At 38.8% G+C, this 20,805-nt stretch overlaps 1 protein-coding gene across 1 annotated transcript in view; it reads right to left on the bottom strand.

Annotated features, from left to right (window-relative positions):
• LOC140254805 (von Willebrand factor D and EGF domain-containing protein-like) overlaps positions 1 to 20,805 on the bottom strand; it is a 158,901-nt gene that overhangs the window by 44,590 nt on the left and 93,506 nt on the right. Inside the window, exons 15-20 of the mRNA XM_072341846.1 lie at positions 20,291 to 20,405; positions 17,739 to 17,989; positions 16,293 to 16,512; positions 11,227 to 11,364; positions 9,179 to 9,331; positions 7,477 to 7,641 (exon numbers count right to left, since the gene is read on the bottom strand). Coding sequence (XP_072197947.1) covers positions 7,477 to 7,641; positions 9,179 to 9,331; positions 11,227 to 11,364; positions 16,293 to 16,512; positions 17,739 to 17,989; positions 20,291 to 20,405 — 1,042 coding nt within the window. The remainder of the gene's footprint in view (positions 1 to 7,476; positions 7,642 to 9,178; positions 9,332 to 11,226; positions 11,365 to 16,292; positions 16,513 to 17,738; positions 17,990 to 20,290; positions 20,406 to 20,805) is intronic.

Below are 20,805 nucleotides of genomic sequence, written 5' to 3'. Positions count from 1 at the left end.
TTGTGGAGGAAAAAGCATGGGAACTGCAGCCAGTTCACCCATTAAACTTCATTTAGGAATCTCCCTGTTCGCGAAGCAAATGAATCTATGGACATGTCTGCTGCTTTGTAAGCATTCTGTTGATAATCTTTGGCATTACTTAGAAGCATCCAAACTCAAAGTTCCTAAACAGTGAACTGTACTTTAAGTAAATTAAGAGGGTTCTGTTTACCTCAACATAGAGGCGATGTTACATTACAGTGCACAGAGTTCCAGAGGACCTTGGAAAAACACTCACCCTGAAGGAAAGCTCTAAATATCTTCAGCATGGAGGAAGTTAAATTCTTATTTAACTGTTCTGAATTCATTTTTACAACTTGTAAAACTACAATCAAGATACCGTAAGCAAAGACATGTAGCTAAGCCAAACAGTACTGTATTATGCTTAGGGGGCAATAGGAGACCTACCCGAATGCGTGGCAGCTTTATGTAAGGTGCATGTATCTGTGTTCCTAGGAGGTATCTAGCTTTTAGATAGTACTGTTCTTAGGACAAAGGATTGAAGGAGAAGTACAAGGACATCACAAGAAGGCGCTGAGCACTAAGTTATATGGAAAAACAGAGCCTCTGAGGAAAGTAAAGTAGTTTGTTCCTTTGTTTGTAAGCACTGTTGAGTCCTGGGTTTTGCCGCTTTGTTCTGTTGTGGATTTCTTCATTTATTTTTGCCTTTTGTGATGCATTCTGTAAGCCTTCAAGGGAAATTTTGAAGGCCGTGTTTTGTGAGGTTGTCTTTTCTAAAGATGGTGTGAGATTTATTGATTGCAGAGATGTGAACACGCTCCCCAGTGTTCCGTTTTCTTCTAGATGTCTTTCGCAATATTTTTCATTATCGATATCTTTTTCAGATTGTTTATAGATATTTATGAACCAGCTGTTTATGTACCGTTCTTTTCCCCCCCAAAAACATCAATTCAACCTGCCAATTTATTTCAAGCTTGAATTGAAAAGTTCTCTTCCAGGGATGGGAAGCTCAAGGTATTTGGTGAGCTCTCACCCTTCGCACAGAAGACGTGCTGCTTTCTGTTCCTTTGTTACTCTCTTTCTCTGCTCCATGCATTCATTGGCTCGAAAACATTTTCTGCTTCAGTTTTTAGAAGTGTTCTTCCTGTGTTTTTCTCTGAATCTCCAGCTAACAAAACAGGAAGTAAAGAACAGGTGTGTTTGAATGCACTACGGATCGTTCACTTAGCCCCCTCAAAGTCACATTCGTGCCCTTTCTTCTGTTATCCCTTGCACACCATTCAGACCTGAGCTTTTACTCTCATCTTTGTGTCCTTCCTTCTCTAATTATTTTAGTCCACAACTGGATTATTTCAGCAGCTATAAAGACAGCATGAAGATAGATTTCATCAAACTAAATTATATTTTCTATTCAGGGATTGGCAGTGTATTTTACTTCAGCTCAGTACTCAGAGAGATGGGAAAATTATTAAAAACTATGTTCTTATCTGATGATGCCTCGTGGGCCTTCGGACTCTCTCTTGACTTGAGCAAGTTGATAGATATATGCAAAACTGGCAAAATCAAGGCAGATCCTCTCTGAAGCATCCCTGTCTAATTGTCTGAAACTTCTATGCAGAATCCTTTAGAATTGCAGTAGCAGATTATAAAGAAAGTTTCTAACATTTCTTCAAAAGAAAATCCATAATAGTTCATCAAAGGAAAAATAGCTTAAATTTGAATATCTTACTGATTTTATTTTATTTTTTTTTCTCTATTTAATTCAAGAAGTAAATGGTCTGAAATAATAATTACGTTGTTTTGGGCTGTAAACACATAAAAATGAGTTACTTTACATATGAAAGCCAAGAAACAATCTGAGTTATGCCTTGCTGGAGAACAGTAATGAATCTATTTTAATACCTTAAAAGCAGATATAAATACCTTGAGTGAAACTGTGCTTTAACAAGTTTTCTACATCTTCAACTGATAGGAGTGGCAACTATCTGTACTTTTTCTTATGCATATACATGCAGGTAATATATGTATATGCATATGTATATACATATATACATATGTATATATATATATATATATATAAGGCTTTAATAGCTACAAAGAAGATAATGGGTCTCCCTTTCTCCCCACTGTAATATATTCCACTTTGTATTGTTTACCAGTCCTTTTCATTATCTTTGGCTTTGCTTCCATATTGAGTGGCAGAACTCTTGCATCACTTGAATGAGGCCAGGATATCAGTCCAGGGTGCGTTATAATTTTAAAAGGCTTTTAAGTGCCTTTAAGAAAACAACGGCATTATCACATCTGTGGAAACAGGGTTGGTTCACGTTAAAAGCTGGAGCTATTACAGTGAGATGATTAAATAGGATTGGTAATATTAAGAGGAGATAATCTTGTTTTCTATTCTGCTAATGTTAAAAAAAAGGGGGGAAAAAAAATCAAAATAAAAGAAAACAGCATCAACGAAAACCCCTATAGAGCCTCTATCCTCCATAGATTATTTCTTGGAGATTGAGTTGTTATTATCACTTAAAAGTCATGATGGCATGGGGATTGCTTAAGCAAGAGATGGTACATTCTTGGTAGGGGAGAAATTTAATCTGTGCTTGATGCTCTGATTGAATGTAAATATTATTCATGGCATGTAGCTTAGTCCTCTTTCCTAGTGGTTTTATGGCTTGGGCTTCATTGGGCTTCTATTGCTGAGCTACATCATTTCCTGAATATATCATCTGGATTGGAAGCACTTAACGAATTCTGGATTGACAAAGTATAAGGATCAGTGAAGCTGGAAACTGTTTATATTTTAAACTATCTAAACATATTATTCCCACTGTGCCTACTTTAGTTATTATGTGTGGGTCATAGCAGATACTCTGTGGTCTCTTGTATTTTTTCTGAAAGTGCCTGATGTTGTATTAGATATTCCTAAGGAGGGAAAAGCCATCTAAAAGACTCTCAGGTTTCTCAGAGTAGGCTCTTTCTACTCTGATAAGTACAGAAGTGGCCTTTCAGAGGCGGTTGCCGACTCAGAGGACAGAAAAGGGTCACAGCTTATGTCCGTCTGACCCTCTTGATGATTCCTGGTATATCACTTGCAGAAATGTATTTTTCCTGAACCTAAATTTGTATGGAATGTCTTTGTGTGTCATCTCTAACCGCACTTCATCTGCCATTTCATCACATAGTCCTAGAAGGAGCCAACACAACACGACCGGTCTGTTTGCAAAAAGGTATGTTTGGGACTGATATACAGAAAATGGAAACACAGTTTATGAAAGGGATCAGCAATTGCCAACACAGGTTTCATAGATCAAAGATGATAGACTCTGTGTCCAGGGTTTCAATGGCTGGAGTCAGCTGTAGGCAATGCTTCCCAGTTTCAGAGCCCACAAGAATCAGCAGCTGAGATCTGTTACCATACAGAGCCAGATCGAAGCAGTATTTAATTTTCTATTTATTTTGTATTTCTATTGCATCTTTTTTTTTGTGAGGTTCTGTGACAGCTTCACAGCTGATGACTGCAGCATTGAAATATCGCTGCCTTCAACCAAGTGTCACATAAACAGTCAGGACTGATTGGTTCCCTCATTGTACAGCATCCTCTGAATGCTGTAGAGTGTATGTGTTGTATCTATATCTGCCAGTGCATACAGACTTCATAGCTGCAAGTTTTGTGTGTGATGTGCCTACATTTACACATTTTTCATCCTCCCCAGGCTCACGCTGTTAGGGCAATGCTCTTCATTTAATGGAATCACTTCTGATTTACACTCTTGTAAGTAAGAGTGGAATTTGAGCCTTGATCTTTCTAATGCAAATTCATCAATTCTGTTTGATGAAAGGATTCCACTATGTTCTTCGGTTGCTTCTTGAAGTAAAACCATTTAATTAGTTTCAGGCAGCAAGAAGTCCCTACTTCTTGCAGTTAGCCCCAGAGCTGGAACCTCATGTTGGCAACCAAAACTCTCATCGTCGTGTTTTCAAGGAGTTATTTATTTTTCATGGACAGCGATCACTGATGACTGCTAACAATGACAACAATGATTTCAAAGCTGAAAGCTTTAAGAGTAATATGTTTTTATGTGTTGGTTCTCTTCTGGAGCACTGTGTTCAAATGCAACCCTTCTTTTAATTCAAATATTGTATTCAGCTTTGAAATTCGCACCTGGGTGTTGATCTGACAGTGGTACAAATTAGAAGGTCACAGAGGTTTCCCTGATGTAAAATCAAAGTGAATTCAGAAGCACACTGCAGGTGCTGGAATAGTGTAAAATGGAGGACATAAACATAACAAATAGCTGGCAAATCCAAAACTATATCAAGTGGCAAATGTCTACACAGTACTGCAAATTAACTGCTGTGGCAGGAGTGTCTACAGTGGTGCTCAGAATGGAGAGCAGAACTCACTTACAGAGATTATAAAATAATTTTCTCCCCTGATCTTTGGCTCCCTAAACCAGAAGAAGCAGAACAAGCTGGCTCTGAGAGATCCTTTATCTGTGATGGATGTGGCACTGCTTTGTCCAGTGAAGTTGCTGATTTACTAATAGGAAAAAAAATAAGTCTTTAGTGATGACACCTACGTCTCTAACCTGAGAAAGAAAGTTCAAACAGATGGGTATCTCTAAGACTGTGAGTGATGAAACAGTCTAGAAGAATACTGTTAGCATCTGATGAGACCTAAAAACCTGCAGTCACATCACCGGCATCCCCTATCCAGATCTATTCCTTTATTCAGAGAACATTGCCTATGATATGGTAAGGTTCGATATAGCAGATGTGGTTCTCCAACAGAAAGGTAACAGATGTTTTATATAAATGGGAAATGGGCCCAGTGAAGATTTAAATTCCTTAGACTTTGCTTCTTATTGCACTGGAAGCAAAATTAAGAGACTGTTGATGCTTCTAGTAAATTTAACAAATGTACAGGTCATCTTCTGCATGGATTTTGGAGGGAGAGAAATACTTTTCTTTTGCATACCTGAAAACATTACATATGAGAATGCATTTTTAAAACTTATCATTTAGGTATGAATCTTCTTAAGGGTTTTGATACTTGAATTTTTGTTCCTCGAGACTCATCTGATGGACCTCAAAAATTATTGCAATCAAGTCTGATGGACTTAAACTGATACAGACTACTGGTACCAACCAGGTAAAGCATGTGAGAAGAGAATGAGGTCCTACACTGTTGGCAGAGCAGCCAAAGAGAGCTTAGAAAATTGACTGTGGAAATTATGGAGTTTGCAGTATGCCAAGCACATTGAAAAATTAACGCCTATCCCATATCAATGCTGAGCAAATGTATTTTGCTGATTAGAAATCAAAACTGAAGGGCTTCTTAGTGCATCTTCTTTGTCAAAGGGACTTGGGAAAAAAAAAATTCTTCAGGCATAATTTTTTTTTCCTCTATAGTCTAAAAAGGCAATTGGATAATTTTTGTGGTTTCTATATGAATGCATACTTGTCCCTTAATCCTTAAATAGTGACAATTGAGTATAACTTCACATCAAAAAGAGCTAGTAAACGTACAAAGTAGGAATTAATGAACATTTTTTACATTAAAGTTAGTGGAGCTGGAAAAAAGGGACATATGTAATCTCAGTACCTTCATAAGCACTGCAGCAAGCTGAAGAGGATTTGTTCTGTTTTGTTTGAAGAATGATAGCGGAAGTTACAAGAGAGAGAAGCTATTATTCTAACAGGGAGGATTTCACAATATTCTTAATCCATGACTGTACATAAAGTTAATTGAAAATTCATTCCTTTTTGTCTGATATCTTTTAATCATCAATGCTGTACAATTCTTCTGCTTGAACTGGCAAAGCACATGTGAAAGAGAGTTAAACCGATCCTGTTGGTTATAAATTAGGACACATAAAGCTGTAGAAATCTCTTTCATTTCTAAATACAAAAATGAAGGACTATTCGCATTTAATCTTGAGGAACATGACTGTTTTAAAGGCTGGTCTTGCCCATGGCATAGGAACATACAGACATCTTACATAAGGCAAGGAAGATACAAAATAATGCAATTACAGTTCCTCAAGCCCAGAAAAATGAGAATTGTTCCTAAGACTGAGAAGAGAGCTACAGATTTGTTTGATTTAAGGTACAAATAGCTGTAGAATATTTGTTTTACTCAGCAGCACAGAAACATCATTTGGAGTATACAACATATATCCCATTATCCAACTAACGGCAGGGTGGAACTTTGGGCAGTGACAGAAATGTTATTTTATCTGTATACACAGTGATGCATTTACTTTTTTGCTCAACTGCTTTTACAGCTTCGCCAAGTTACAGAACAGTCAATAGCTGATGTTATGCCTCTGACAAACCAATACAGTGCACGTACCCATCGCAAGACAGAGCAAGGAAAATGTTAGTTTTATTTTTTGTGACCTTTAAATTCTGAGAACTGGCTAAAATCAATTTGTAGTTCAAAAAGACAGGATGATACCCACTCTAAGCAGTAAAATTGCTTTGGCTTTGAAAGTGTGCATTAAATACAACACCTAGGCAATAGCCATTGATTTGGATACAGAATGAGGAGTGAGAGTAGGTTTGGAAAGTGTTGGAGGTCAGGAAACACCTTGATATGTTTCAAGTGAGTCTGTCTTCAATGCTTAAGAAAAAGATCTAGAGGAAAAACAGGGAACCTGACCTAATAACTACTTTTATTAGGGAGTAAACATCAGTTCTCCTGACAAATCACACTGTGCAGTGTAAAGAGTACAGCCATCCAGACTGCCCCTAGAGAACTATGCGTTGAATTATGAGAATTTCATTGAGAGAGAGCAAGATTGGATGACTGATAAGTAGTTGCTCTGCTATTGCCATTTTCTGCTTGAGGTCAGGACCCAGCTTTCCTCCTGTCACAGCAGAAGACTTCTTCTAATGATCAGTCCTCAGAGATTAATGGGCTAGCTGAGTTTCAGAACTCCCAAAGGAAGAATACTGCTCATGCTACAAAGGATGCTGTTGAGATGTTTTAATTATCAGTTGCCATCGTGTTGCTGCTAAGGTTGTTCTTACATGGTACTTTGTTCATCATCATCTTCACAGGTTACCTTGGAGAACAGATGCCTTGCCACAAATAAATTAGGAGGGAAGGAACGCAGAGTGGTACTGGCATGTGTCATGTTCCTATCCCACGGAGGAGGAAACGTGTTTTGAAATCATATGTCTGTGTGGTGGCAGAAATACAAATGTGGTGATTCATACTTCTAGTAAGTCCTGTCCTGATGAATTCTACTAGTGGCAAATGAGAGCGTGAATCTCATTCCTGAGAGACAGGGACTCCTGAAATAAGACGTGCTGCTTGTCAGGGAGGAGAACTCACAGTTGGAAAAAAGGCACTGGGGTTTGACTTTAAAGCACACTGTACTGTAATGCTACTGTACTACTTCAGGTTCACTGACAGCCTTTGTCTGCAAAACTATTTCAAAACGTCCAAAAATTAGAAAGTACCTGGTCTGGGGGCTTGGCTGCAGATTCGGCCATTTCCAAAAAACCCTGTTGGACATCGGCCACAGACATAGCCAACATAAGGGGGTTTCCTGTCAAAACACAGCACTCCAGGAAAGCATGGCCTATTGGCACAAGTGGTAACACGGGGCTGATGTGCTGCATGGCCTAGAAAGAAAATGGGAGTTCAAACATGTTATTTATCATTTCTCAAACAAAATGCACGTATACAAGTAAGTACGTCTAAGCCCAGCTAAAGTTTTATAACTGCTTTTATTCTTTTGAAGAGTAATTAATGCAGAATGTTCCCAAACCTTGTGCCAAGTGTGAGAATGTCCTGTAGGCACAGTGTAACAGAACAGCTGTTTCTCATTAAAGCAAGATTTATTAGTCTTCTACATATTTACAAGTATATAACTCAGAGTTGTTAGGCATTTATCATTGATAATATAGAAACTGTAATTTTCAGCATAAGTGAAAGATTAACTGGGTAAGAAACTGTTATTCAGATATCATTCTGGTCTCTTATAATTGGAAAGTAATCACCAAACCTTACAGTACATATATACCTTATATTTAAGGATTCACTGACAAGTACTTATGTTTCTGATCTAGAAATCATCTTCAAAGTGTTGAACCTTGTATGACAAGAGACTATTTTAATTATCTTAGCAATACGTGCTAAATTAAACACTGGTAGTATATGGTATTTTATCACTTATGATGTCACTGAATAGCACGAATATGAATTCCCTGTGAAGTATTTAATAGTGTCGACAGAGAACAGATGATGAATAAAATCCTAATGATGGTTGTAGATCTTTTATAATGGCCTCCAGTGAGGTCTCTATCATGATTCTCAAGCATTTCCAGTGTTGTCATTGCGTGTTGCATACAACAATATGACAGATATGTGTAAAAGTCACATTTTCTGGTCATGTTTTGGCTAGCCTGGCACAGATACACAAAAGGTGAGAAAAAAAAGACTATTTTCTCCCACATATGTCCCTACAAAATAGATGTACCAAGTCTAAATTATTCTATTCCCCGCTCTCACTAGAAAATCAAGGAAAAATGCAATACTGATTAGAAGTGGGTCAACATAAGCAATATACACTCTTGTTTGAAAGTGCTGCGGTGCTCTGGGTCCTGCTGTAATGATGGGACAAATATTCTGGGAAAAGCATCTGCTGTAGTCATATTGATTTATGCTCAAAGCTTGGTCTTAATGCAGTGACTGCTGGTCAGATGATGGAATAAAATTCAGCATCACTTGTTTATGGCAAGTTGGCATAAGCTGTCATTCTTATCATCTTGTTTTCCATTGATCACTATGATTTGGAGTGATTGTGTTCTATCTCAAAACTGATGAGATTCTACTTAAGCCTGACCAGTCTGATTGCTACTGCTGTAAGGGCTCTTTTCCCATGCAAAATTGTTTAGCAGCAATCTACAGGCTGATGTATTGCGGAGATTTTAACTCTATCTTTCTGTGATGTGTTATAAACAGTTTATGTTTACTGTTAAAATGGTTAAATGCATGATTTCTGAGTATGTGAACTGCAGCATGGACATAGGTTAGTAGACACATTGGTATGGTTGGATGGTTGGTTCTGTGTGGTTTGATAGGTGATCCTAGTGGTCTTTTCTGACCTTAACGAGTCTATGAACAGCTCAAAAATATTTTGTATCCTTGTATACCTACCATGGTTATCGCTTATGTTAAAATGCTTAATTACAGGAGAATTCTTTGCCTCTAAGGGTTGCAATGGCCAATGAACCTCAGTTCTGTTCAAAGCACCTTTGCCATTGTTGTTGTCTGTGATTAAAGCTTTTGTAAAGTCAGCAGCAAGCACAGCTGTAGAAAGAAAACATGGAGATGAGGAAACAGGTGTTAAGGGCTTATCTGTGATTGATGATAAAAAGCAGCAGTAACAGCAAGTCAGATAGTTTGCCATCAGTTTGCTCTGGAAGCTGACCATCAAGCAAATAAAGGCAAATCAGGTGAGTCAGCTCCTGACATTCAGCAAAGCTTCTACATAAATACAGAAAAAATTACAATGCACAAACTCAATAATCCTTGCTTATCTGAGAGACATACTTAATATGCACAGTGATCTTTTATTGAGCTAAGGGCAGTAGGAAGGCATCAGGTCTCTGTGCAGTGTGTGGTGTTGGATGATGACAGTATACAAATGCCTGGGACCTGAAGTTTATTTGATTCCTGCCTCTCCTTGAAAGTTTCTGCCTGAAACTGCATTGTGTGTGCTTGTTGGCTTTAGTTCAGCTGCTAAAGTAACCTGTGCTAAGTATTTATAAATGCAAAGAGAAAAGCTGATTGCTGGAACCTTCTGAAAAGTATCAATTTATACAAAATTTGAAGAGAATTTATTGGATGATCTATGGGTTGCAAAGTCTGCATGTGTGTGTGTTCTGATTTACACAACTGTTGCTCTGAGTCTCCTGGATTTTCCGTACTCTTAACAGAGCCTGAGACTATGACATGTGTGTATGTTGAATAATGCAATGAGCTATAAACCACTTTAACTGTTATAATATTACTTTATGTTTCTCCTTCCTCTGAGAAGCCTTTACCCTTCAGCAAGGGAAGCATGGGTGGGCAAGTTAAGCCTGTGTGTTACAAGGAGGAAGGATGATTTCTATTTACTCTGTTTTGCTTGTTCTAACAGACATGTATTTTAGAACTAAGGAAATATATCTGCAATTAAAAAATGCATAGGAAGAAGTTATGATTTTGATATATTTTGAGCATAATTTTGTATAAATTTCCTTGTTAGTCGAATTACCTAGAAAAATAGAAAACCACGAAACAGGTGCCAAATCGCTTTGAAATAATCAGCATGGCTAAACAAGACGTTAAAGAAAGCATTTCTATACAGATGTTTGGCAATATGATTGAGGGTTTTTTTTTTCTTTTGGCAATCAATATAACAAAAAGTAAATATCTGCATCATTTTCTTCTTGGACTTGATTGGAAACCCCAACAGCCAAGTGCAGGACACATCAAATGTTGAGTTTTCTTGTCCTTGCTCACCAAATGTCGTTACTGGACTCGTGTGTGTGACTGAAGAAAGCAGAGTGTGGGTATTTTCCATCTCATGCAGTGGAAGGGTCTCAGCGTGGTGCAAGTCACTGTGGCTTCCTGCTCAAGAGTTTGCAGAGAACTGCCTCAGCAACACATACCAAACATACATATTAAATACTTCCCAGCCTTTTACTTTGCTTATTGGGGTCTGTGGCATGACCTCATGTCAAATGTAAGCTCAGCAGCTGTGAGCTTTGCCCTCTCATGAAATACAACACAGAGAGAGGTGAAGTTTGTGAAGGATTTGCACGTGGACCTTCTGCCTCCTACCCCACATCCATCCCACTCAGCATTCACTCAGAACAGAACTAATCCTGGAGGTGCTCTTGTTAGTGGGTGATTTATTTAGGATAGAGGTAGTGGGGAACCTGGAGAACATCCTTGGCAAATTATCTTGCTGACATCTGAAGAATACCTTTTTTGTATGCTGTGGTGTTCATTCTAATCAAAACGAAACGAAACTGCAGTGGAAAAACAGCAAACTGAGACCAATTTGCAATTATCCATATTAATATAAGATGACAGTAGTCTGATTTGTATGTTTAAAACTCTGTCCTTGAAGTAAATGACAAAGTACTCAATTGAGAATAAGAACAGTAGAAGTGGGCCCATTTTTACCCTTCTATTATAACAAATCATGCTCTTACATTTGCAAGTTTTACCATTTCCTTCCATCCCACTCGGACAATTTCCACATACGTATGATCCAAAGGTATTTATGCAGGACACTCCAGGAAAACATAGACCCTCTTCGCATTCATTCTGGTCTTCCTGACAAGTAAGCCCTGTGGCAAAACAAGCAGAGGTTAATAATCAGGAGATATTCCCTGTTTATACTTCAGCTCAAATGTTCATTCAGACTGAGGCTTATTTCTCATCTGTAAACTCATTACAGGGGTTGTCACTCACGTTAGCATCAAATTCCCCACGCTTGGCCTTAAACATACTTTCATCAGACTGTTTAGTACTGTTCTTGTTGGCACCAGGAGTGCTGAACTTGGGACTACTGCTCCTAGAAACCTGTGCATGTTAAATAATTGCTCTGCCTTTTATATCCTAGCTGCTGTTCTTGTTATTGTGTTTATGTGAGATCTTTGTCATACACCAAAGCAGCCAACGTACCCATTTTGGCTTTAGGATACAAAGAGTCCCACACTGATGCTCTGTGCTTTTCATTTCTATGGGAATGTCACACTATTAATCGCTTACTGTACAGCAGCCTGATAGGGTCTGGCTAAAGGTGAATCTGACAAAATGATCAAATTTAAAACAAAACAGTTTTTTTTTTTTTTCTATTTGAATTAAAATTTGAAGGAACATTCTGAGAATGTCTCTGAGCTGCAGAGCTGGCGTTCAGAAGATAAGCTGCCCTAGGATCTAAATCCCAAACAATGGATCTTGGCTGCTGTTGGTTTTTTGTCTGTAAACATTTTAAAATCCCTTGAAGTAATTCATGTTCAGAGTCACAGCGCCGGATGAATGAATGAATGGATACCTGTAGAGGAGGCTGAACCCAAAGCTAAAATGACTATGTCAACGTGAAGTGATGTGGCGTAATCATGTACACTGTTGTTTACAGGCTCACTTGGGCTTTAGATAAGCATGCTGCTGAATACGTGCACTTGAGGAAAATTTGCTTGACTGCTGTTGGTTACTGGAATATGCAGCCCAGTCTTGATTTATCCCATAATATCTCTATTAAGGAATGTCCTTAGTTCTTTGCTCCTTGTAAGAATAACCATTGAGATTGGGATGCTTTCTGGGGAGCCCAAATGTCTTCTTCAGAGTATCCTTATTGGATATTCAGGTTGATTAAGATTGAATATCTTCATACTCTTAAAACTGCTTTCTTCAAAACATAAATTTGGCACAGAGGAATGAATTAGAGAAACAGAACATCGTTATTCATCTTCTGCAGCATAATCTCTCATTTCTTCAGCATTTCAGATAGGTTCCAGAGCTCCTTTCAAGTTAAAATAGCATCTCCATGTAAGAAAATCCAATTGAAGTCTTTCTTAGTTGTGCTGCCTCAATATAGCCAGTGACTTCACCTTCTCATGCCTGCTTTGTCTTGTGGGCAGACAAAAAAATGAACAGCAGAACAAAAGCCATGTCCCTTTTCTGGTGCCATCTGAATAGAGATTGTTCTACTTGTACATGCTTCTTGCTTAGGAAAGCACTCCTTGTTTTACGCACTTTGGACGTCACTTAGTGTTACAGGTATTATTTATTTTTTCTCTTTTTGGATTACTGTTTATAACGTATAACTTAATTAGCATGCTGATGGCATCATGCTGTTTCTATCTGATACTGCTTTCTGATGACACACTAGAAGATTATTAGACATCATATTGTGGGGAATATTGAATGAGTTTTCTGTTGTTTAGATTAGTAATTATTTTCTTTCTCTATGAGTAGTTTAAAATAAAGCGTGATAACAGGCAATCAAAGGAAGAATGAAGTTCCCAGATTACATAACAAGATCTGCTTCTCCCTCAGTCCCTTTTCCTTTTCTCCATCCTTACCCCACACTATTTTGCAAAGGGCTGGCTTTAAAGTCTCAAAAATGAGAGCATTACAGAAAACAAAGCAAAACCATAAATAACAGCCTCAATTGTAATAACCAACCAACTTAAGTATAGAACTATGCAAGCACCACTTCACTTTGCTCTAAGAGACTTAATTTTAAATGCCATCTGATCAGTGTTGGCATGATGTTAATCCAGCAGTGTCTGAGGCAAACGTTTGGAAGGTCTTAAACTTTGCTGATGGCTGCTGGAGAGGCAGTAGAAATGGATAGAAAATTGTCTTCCACAAGAAATGTCAGTTACTGTGCCTGCATGACCTCCAGTGTGCTGCAACACAAGGGAGTCCCAGTTCTGTTGACACTGCTACCACACAAACAAAAACATTAGGAATAAAAGATCATCAAGTTGCAAGGTTGAAACATCTGTTTCCTTGCCAGCTCTATTTCTCTGGCCCCGCATGAGAAAGTGGCTGAGAAGATCAACTCCTTTCATGCCTTGAGAGGAGCTGACCACCTACAGATGTAGGGAAGGACTTTTTGACTGTGTTCAAGTGAAACTGAATCTAAATGAAGAGGAAATCTCATTGAGAGACTGTAAGGTTATTACAAACCATGAACAATTTTTTGTTGTTGTTGCCCCCATATTAGTGAATGGAGACATAGGGAAAGAAAGGATGGTTTTGTGATTTAGATGTGTTTTTCTTCAAGGAGGTGTTCTGTTCTCAAGTAGATAAGATTCTTGCTTTCAGTGACCAAATGAAGAAACAATAGGAATTCTTGTTAACACTGGTGCAGGAGAATGAATGAGCTTTGAATGCACAATGAGATAAGCATGCATTAGCCTCTGCAGAAATTGAAAGTATTAATAATTCTGGAGTCATCATCACCTCACATTTTCCTATGGCTCTCCCTGCCCTGTTCCCTTTTCTACGTTATGCATTTAGACTGCCAGAGATACAGAGATGCACCTGAATTGCTACCATTCAGCAAAACACTTTGTTCTTTATCCTTCTTCTCCTTCAGTGGTGTTTTGGAAGCTCTCAAGAGAGTTAACATTTTGTTTCTACTACCTGTTCCCTATCATTTGTAAAGATTTGATGGTGAAATGATGCTGTCACTTGAGCAGTATAGCATTGCCTTCTCATTAGATTATTGATGTTTTTCTGGGGAACTGAGACATAAACACAGCATCAAGGATGAGCTTTTATTGTTGTCACAGAACCTACCCTGAAGTAAAATCATCTCCTTCCCAGCTGGCTTTCAGCTCCACTTGCTTATAATTTCTCACCTGCTATTAAAATTTTGAGATGCATTTCTGTTTTGCTCAGTCACATTTTTCTTTTGCTGTTGATTCTGTTTTAGCTTTTGGGTTGGGGAGGCACAGCAAAAGCACTGCACATTTATCTGAATTGACAGGGCTCGAGGATTTGGGAAAGCAGTGTTTTTATGGCCATTAAGGTGTCCCTGGTCCTTATTTTCAGAGCTGGCTGTATGCTGCTTTCAGGCACGTTGTTCTGAAGTGTTGGATATTCCATTCTTGACTGTTTGTGTAAGAATAAGAACTGCTTAGAATACACATCATAGGAGTTTATAAACAAAGCGTTGTTATTATAGCAAACTATTATATGCGGGATAATGGAGCTTGATTTTATTCCATCTATGTTCAGGAGCTGGTGAAGGTCAATGAACAGGAGCAGATACACTGACATTATTACCTCATGGAGTTGTTTTTTGTCCACTTAATCTACCTCCTTGAAGGCAGTGAAGAATTATTCTCAACAGTGTATTTAAAGTATTTAACCAAATCCAGCCGAAGATGTTCCCCAGTTTCCCTGGGGAAATCATTTCCAGGAGAATTCATGACTGTGCCACTCTAAATGTGTTGATTTTGTTTGAAGTGTTATATTTTGATCAAAATTTCATTTCCTATCATTTTTCTCTATGCACAGGCTTGTCTGTAGCTCTCTCGGTAGTATTTTGTGGCATAAACACTTCAGATGGCAGATTTTGGCTGTACTGTCCCATTACCTGGCCTCAATTATCAGAACAACATGAAACTTTTGGGCCACTTTTATGAGCTCCGAATTGCTTTTGTTTCATTTCTGTTGGAATCTTATATGTAATAAAGTCTGAACTTAGAATCCCATGTAACTAAAACAGAGAAGGCGTCATTAACAGCTGGAAGAGAGAAAGGTTGCCTTCATGCTTCTATGAATCCACAGAGGATAATCTGCTCAGGGTTTTTGTATATAGATACCATATGCACTAGTAGTTACATGCTTTTGATGTTACTTCTACTTAAAATTTTCAAAGATACAGCGCTGTACTGCAGTCAATATTTTGGGTGTCATGATTCATCCATGCTTTCATATGTGAACAGAGCAGGTTGGGGTTTTTTTACAATGATTTCAAGCACGAAAATGTGAGTTCAGCTTAAGGTGTTGTTTTTTTATATATATTTTTCCCTTGCTTTTCAAATGGTGCTCACCCAAACAGTATCTTAATGCAGTTTCAGTTAGTACCCTTCCTTCACTGCTGGGAGGCTGTTTTGACTCTGACATGAATGGATAGTAACTCAAAGCGTTCCCTTTCCAATGACTAATCAAACTAATGACTACTATGCGAGTGGCTGCTCTTTTAAATGGCACTGATGCTAGCAGCAAAGCTAAGAAAAGGCCACGTTTAGAAATCCTGTATGTTCAGATTTGCTTTCTGCCTCCTGAAAGGATAAACTGCAAACAAAAAGGCTTCAGCAAGGCTCCAGAAGGCAGCATGTTTGGGCTGATGGGAAAGCTTGTTGTGTTGGCAGCAAGCTGTCATTCCAGCAGCTGGAATGTGGGTCCTGGTGTGGAGGAGGTGCAAGGCTCTGTGTGACACCTGGAAGCAGCTCCACACAGCCCAGCACAGTTCCAAGCAGCTCTCACCTCTGTGATCTCTGAGATGCTGCGCTCTCACCTGACACTTCAGGTTCTCTCTCCTTCCTGTATCAGGATGCAGACCTCTAGGTCTGTTCCTTCCTTGAGCATGGATAATTAGATTGCTGCTTTTACACGTTATCTGTCAAAAGCTAAGTCAGAAATGGAATCAAATGTTGACTATTTGACATATATCTCTGGTTGCACTGCACTCTAAACTTCCTGAAATGCAATTTGTCTCTAGTTAGAGCTGGAAGAAAGGACGTCTTACCTCCTAAACCAGGGGGACATTCACAAGCATAGCTGTCCACACCATCCACGCATGTTCCGCTTTTGCACGGGTTTGATTTGCACTCATTAATATCTTCCTGGCAAAGCCCTCCATCAAATCCATTTGGACATAAACACAGATATTCGCCAAGGCCTGGAGGGAATTTAATATTGGTAACACACGTTCCACCATTGAGACAGCTGCAGGGCTTCACTCGAACCTGTGGAAGGCAAAAGAGAGTTGTGATAAGATTCCTCTAAATAATCACTGCTGAGAGGTATATTGGTACCCGTCAGGAAGGGCCAGATTTGCAGTGCAAACACGTTGTCTAGTATTATGAATACTTATTTCTAACCCATTTCCTTTGTCTAGATAGATGGTCTTGTTCTCAGCATACTTATTTATCTGACTGGAATCTTGGCTTTAGAGGGATTTTTTTCTTCATCATTTAGGGGCAAATTCTAACTTCTTATGAGAAAGAAACCCTATTTGCTATAACAGTGGTTTTTACACAGTGTCTGAGGGCAAGATTTGTTCCTCATTCTTCAAAGAAATGAAAAATCTCTTCTCTTTGCCTGCCTGTGTACCTTCCTTGCTGTTTTACATTATAAACGGCTCCCAGTCAGGATGAGGATTGTGGCATTCTGTACCCAGTTTCTCTCTCAAGGAATAGAGATCCACAGTCGTGTTACATATGGATGAGGACAGGATTTCAACAGATTCAAACCTCTGTACTCTCCCATTTTGTTAAATGCAGATCTAGTTTGAAACATTTCCCCTTTTGAAACATTTCCCCTTTGCTGTCTGTGTTCAGCAGATCAGTGTTTTTTGATGTGAGTAGCTTGAATGAGTAGAAATTAGAGTCTTTAGGAAAAAATATCCTTTTCTTCACAAAACTGTTCTCTTGTCAAGGTTCTGCATCCCACTTTATTAGCTCATCCTATCACAGGATTAATGTTAGGCTATGCAATAAAGTCATGCACGAGCTCTGCCAAGAAACTTAAAGTGTGGAGTAATGACATAAGAGCAAGACACCCTCTAAAGATATCATTGAGAATGAGTTATAATCTCCCTTTTATAGCTGAAACTCGGTCTTTTATGTTATATGCTTTTTTTTTTTTTTTTCTTCCCTGCGATCCAAATGCAGAATGTGAATTTTAAAGCAGATTAATGAACCATTAACAGGCTCTGGAAGAGAGTTCTTTCAAACAGCAATCAACAGCATTCTCTTGTTCATTGTACATATAGTTTCTATGTTCTCAGAGGTATTTATTCCATTAATTGATCATTATTGCTATGCTGCATAATATAAGGGCTTATGAGGAAATACTAAAGTCTTTTTTTTTTTAGATGGTAACAAATGATTAGTTACAGTGACAATTGCACCAAAATGAGAACATGATAAACAGGTGTGTTATTCTTTCCTTTTAAGTATTCTTTCCTTACCTCAACAGTGTATCTGCTCTGCGCATTGCATTCGTCCGACACGGTGAATTCAAAGGTCTGCATTTCTTCTGAATCAACTTTCCAGATAAGAAGGCCAGCGGGAGAGAGCCTGGCATCCTGTGGCCCAGCCTCTAAGATGAATAGCACAGCTGACCCTTCCGGATCCACCGCTGTTAACTGGTAAACAAAATTCTCACCAATAAATGTCAGCAGCTGGCTGGAGGGGGCCTGGAACACAGGAGGCAGGTTGTCTAAACAGCAAAAATGAAACCATGATTACATAAATTCTTGTTTCTGCCGTGTAAAGATTCGCAGTACAGGTCTTTGTAGGGGTTCTCTCAGTGATGAAAGTATCCTGAGACTGGTGGAGGAAACAATTTAGATGTTAGAGGTAGCAAATGGCTTTACCAAACACGCACTTTTTTACTCCTATTTTTCTCATGTTCCGTGCGGTACTCTGACTACTGTTGTGTATCAAAAAACATGGGGGGAGATGGGACGTGTCTTCTGTAACCTCCTACTGCTCCGTGTTCCCTAGTTCTTACTGAGATTTTAACTGTATCTCTAATGCACGTATACTGCTCTACCCTACTCTACCCTACTCTACCCTACTCTACCCTACTCTACCCTACTCTACCCTACTCTACCCTACTCTACCCTACTCTACCCTACTCTACCCTACTCTACCCTACTCTACCCTACTCTACCCTACTCTACCCTACTCTACCCTACTCTACCCTACTCTACCCTACTCTACCCTGTTCTGTTTAAATATAAGTAAACCAGTTCTCAAAATGATGACTGACAAATTGGCTGGGCAGATTTTGGGGGCAAAAGTTGTGTAACTCTTCCATTGAGTAGATTCTACTGTCTTTACACGTGAATGGTAATTAAGCCTCAGCAGTTTGATTGAATTCAGTTGGACATTTCTGGAATAATGATCTTCTCGGTGCCAGGAGATGTACATCTGTGATACTGAAATTCACTATCCCCAGAGACATTAGTGCATATCATATCAACATCGGCCTTGTTATTTTTAGTGTTGTTTTCATTGTTGTTTACATTCGGTATTTCGTTAATGATGATAAAAGCCTAATTATACTGGGCTATTGTACAGTGCTAGACAAATGCTGCCTGAAGATATTTACAATAAAAAGATGCGAGCAAGGCAAGGTGGAGGAAAATATTACATTTTAATATTAGAAAGCAAGGAAAAGTAAGATCAAATGAATACCTTCAGGTGATAGCAGCACTATGCAGGGCTGGAAGTTTCATCTCAGTGTCGGAAGCCTCCTCAGTCTCCAGCCTCTTTCCTCTTTAACCAGCAGTACAAATTGACATATACTGATATTTACAGGAATCTTCTTACAATGCAACTTGTCCACAATTGTTTTTAACTTAGAGAATATTTATGATGTGGACTGATCAAAAACAACTGAATTCCATTTAAAGTCGCACTCTAAAATGATGAACTGCATATTTGTTCTCATAAAGACAACCTGTGTCTTTGTATCATCAGGGTTTCTTTTATGTGTGTGTATCCTATCACACTTTGCTTTCCATAGCATGCCTCGCATTATGCAGCTATTTAAATGCCTCTGCACTCATTGCTGCTGTGCTATCAAAGCTTTCTAAGCTGCTTCTCCAGCAAATTGTCCTGGCAAAACTGTTGAGATCTTCCATCTATTAATTTAATTTCTACTTCACAAACAATAAAGCTGTGGAGCCCATAAAAGTTGTGCCCAAAGTAATCAGTAAAATACTGATGATGGGGTGCATTTAAAGATAAACACAAAGATGGTGTTTACTGGATGGAGGGTAATGAGGTGTTATAGACACCAAGGAACATAAGATCAGATCTTATCTGGGGGTGTTAGCTGAGAGTCAGCTGAACATGAGGCAGCAGAGTGCCCAGGTGGCTAAGAATGCCAGTGCCATCCTTAGCATTCAAGAGATGCTTGAATGCTTGAAAGGCAGCTTTCCCCATGACCCCTGCTATGAAGGGCTGCACAATGAGCTGCATGTTTCCTTATCACTTAAAGTCAGGGCCAATCTGCAGTCTTTTGTGTGGCATTTCACAGTATTTCGCTCAGAGAAAGAAAACATTTATTACAGATACAAAAAACATACATTAGTGTTTTAAAAGTAGTGTTTTCCTCAAATTGTTCCCTTAAAGATTTGTACCTGTGAGATGATTATAGTTGTTTTTAGGGTCCGTCACCTTTTGCTGACAGAGAAGGGCCCTGCATGTGGTATCAGCATATCAAAAACGTCTTTACAAGGTGTTACTTTGGTTTTATTAATTAAAGATTGGTCAGGTTTCAGCCAGAACAAGAGGAGAAGCTAGATGATGCCTAGAACACACAGTGCAGTTCTTTCTGTGTCTGTTCAGTCTGTATTTCTTGTGCACCCAGTTATTATTCCACTGCAAACAGTCCACAAGCACTATGCAGGATAGATCCAAATCAACCCGTGGAGGAACTGTGCATTTGATAGACTGAGCATTAAATTCTCAGCTAAATGCTTCTAAATCTTAGAAAAAGCTGTCTTACTTTCATTAATAGACCAGGTGAACTTTGAAATGCCAGGTTCACAGAGAAGACAAGGACTGGCAGGGCTTGACTCTCCTTCTCCATAGCAAAGTCCATCTATATTACAGGTATTGTCCTGTCAAGAAAGGAAATAAAAATGGGTGGGAAGATTTTGGAGATAAGTAGGATATCAGTTTATATGCTGGTGCTTTCTCCTGACTGAGTGAAAGCATGACGTGGAGGTCATTCAGTTTCCACGTACATTCCCTGTAGCTTTGAATCCTTTTTCTTAGGTAACGTGTGATGCTATTCGTCCCAGATGAATGTGAGCACGATTCTGTTTTCATTTTAACAGTGTGTAGTGGATGTGATCATTATTTCCAGCTGTGACTGCTGATGTGGTGACTATTTTGTAGCTGTCAGAAGTGAGTTCTGTGAAATCTCATGTAGGTGTTCAAGAATTGTGTAGATGTGGTACTAAGGGACACGGGTTAGTGGGCAGTATTGGTGGTGAAACTTTGAGTGCAACAAGTAAG

This window comes from Excalfactoria chinensis, chromosome 7 (genome assembly GCF_039878825.1).
Source record: "Excalfactoria chinensis isolate bCotChi1 chromosome 7, bCotChi1.hap2, whole genome shotgun sequence".
NCBI classification, from domain to species: Eukaryota; Metazoa; Chordata; class Aves; order Galliformes; family Phasianidae; genus Excalfactoria; species Excalfactoria chinensis.
Note: the sequence above shows the minus strand (reverse complement) of the source record. Positions and strands in the feature narration are given on the sequence as shown.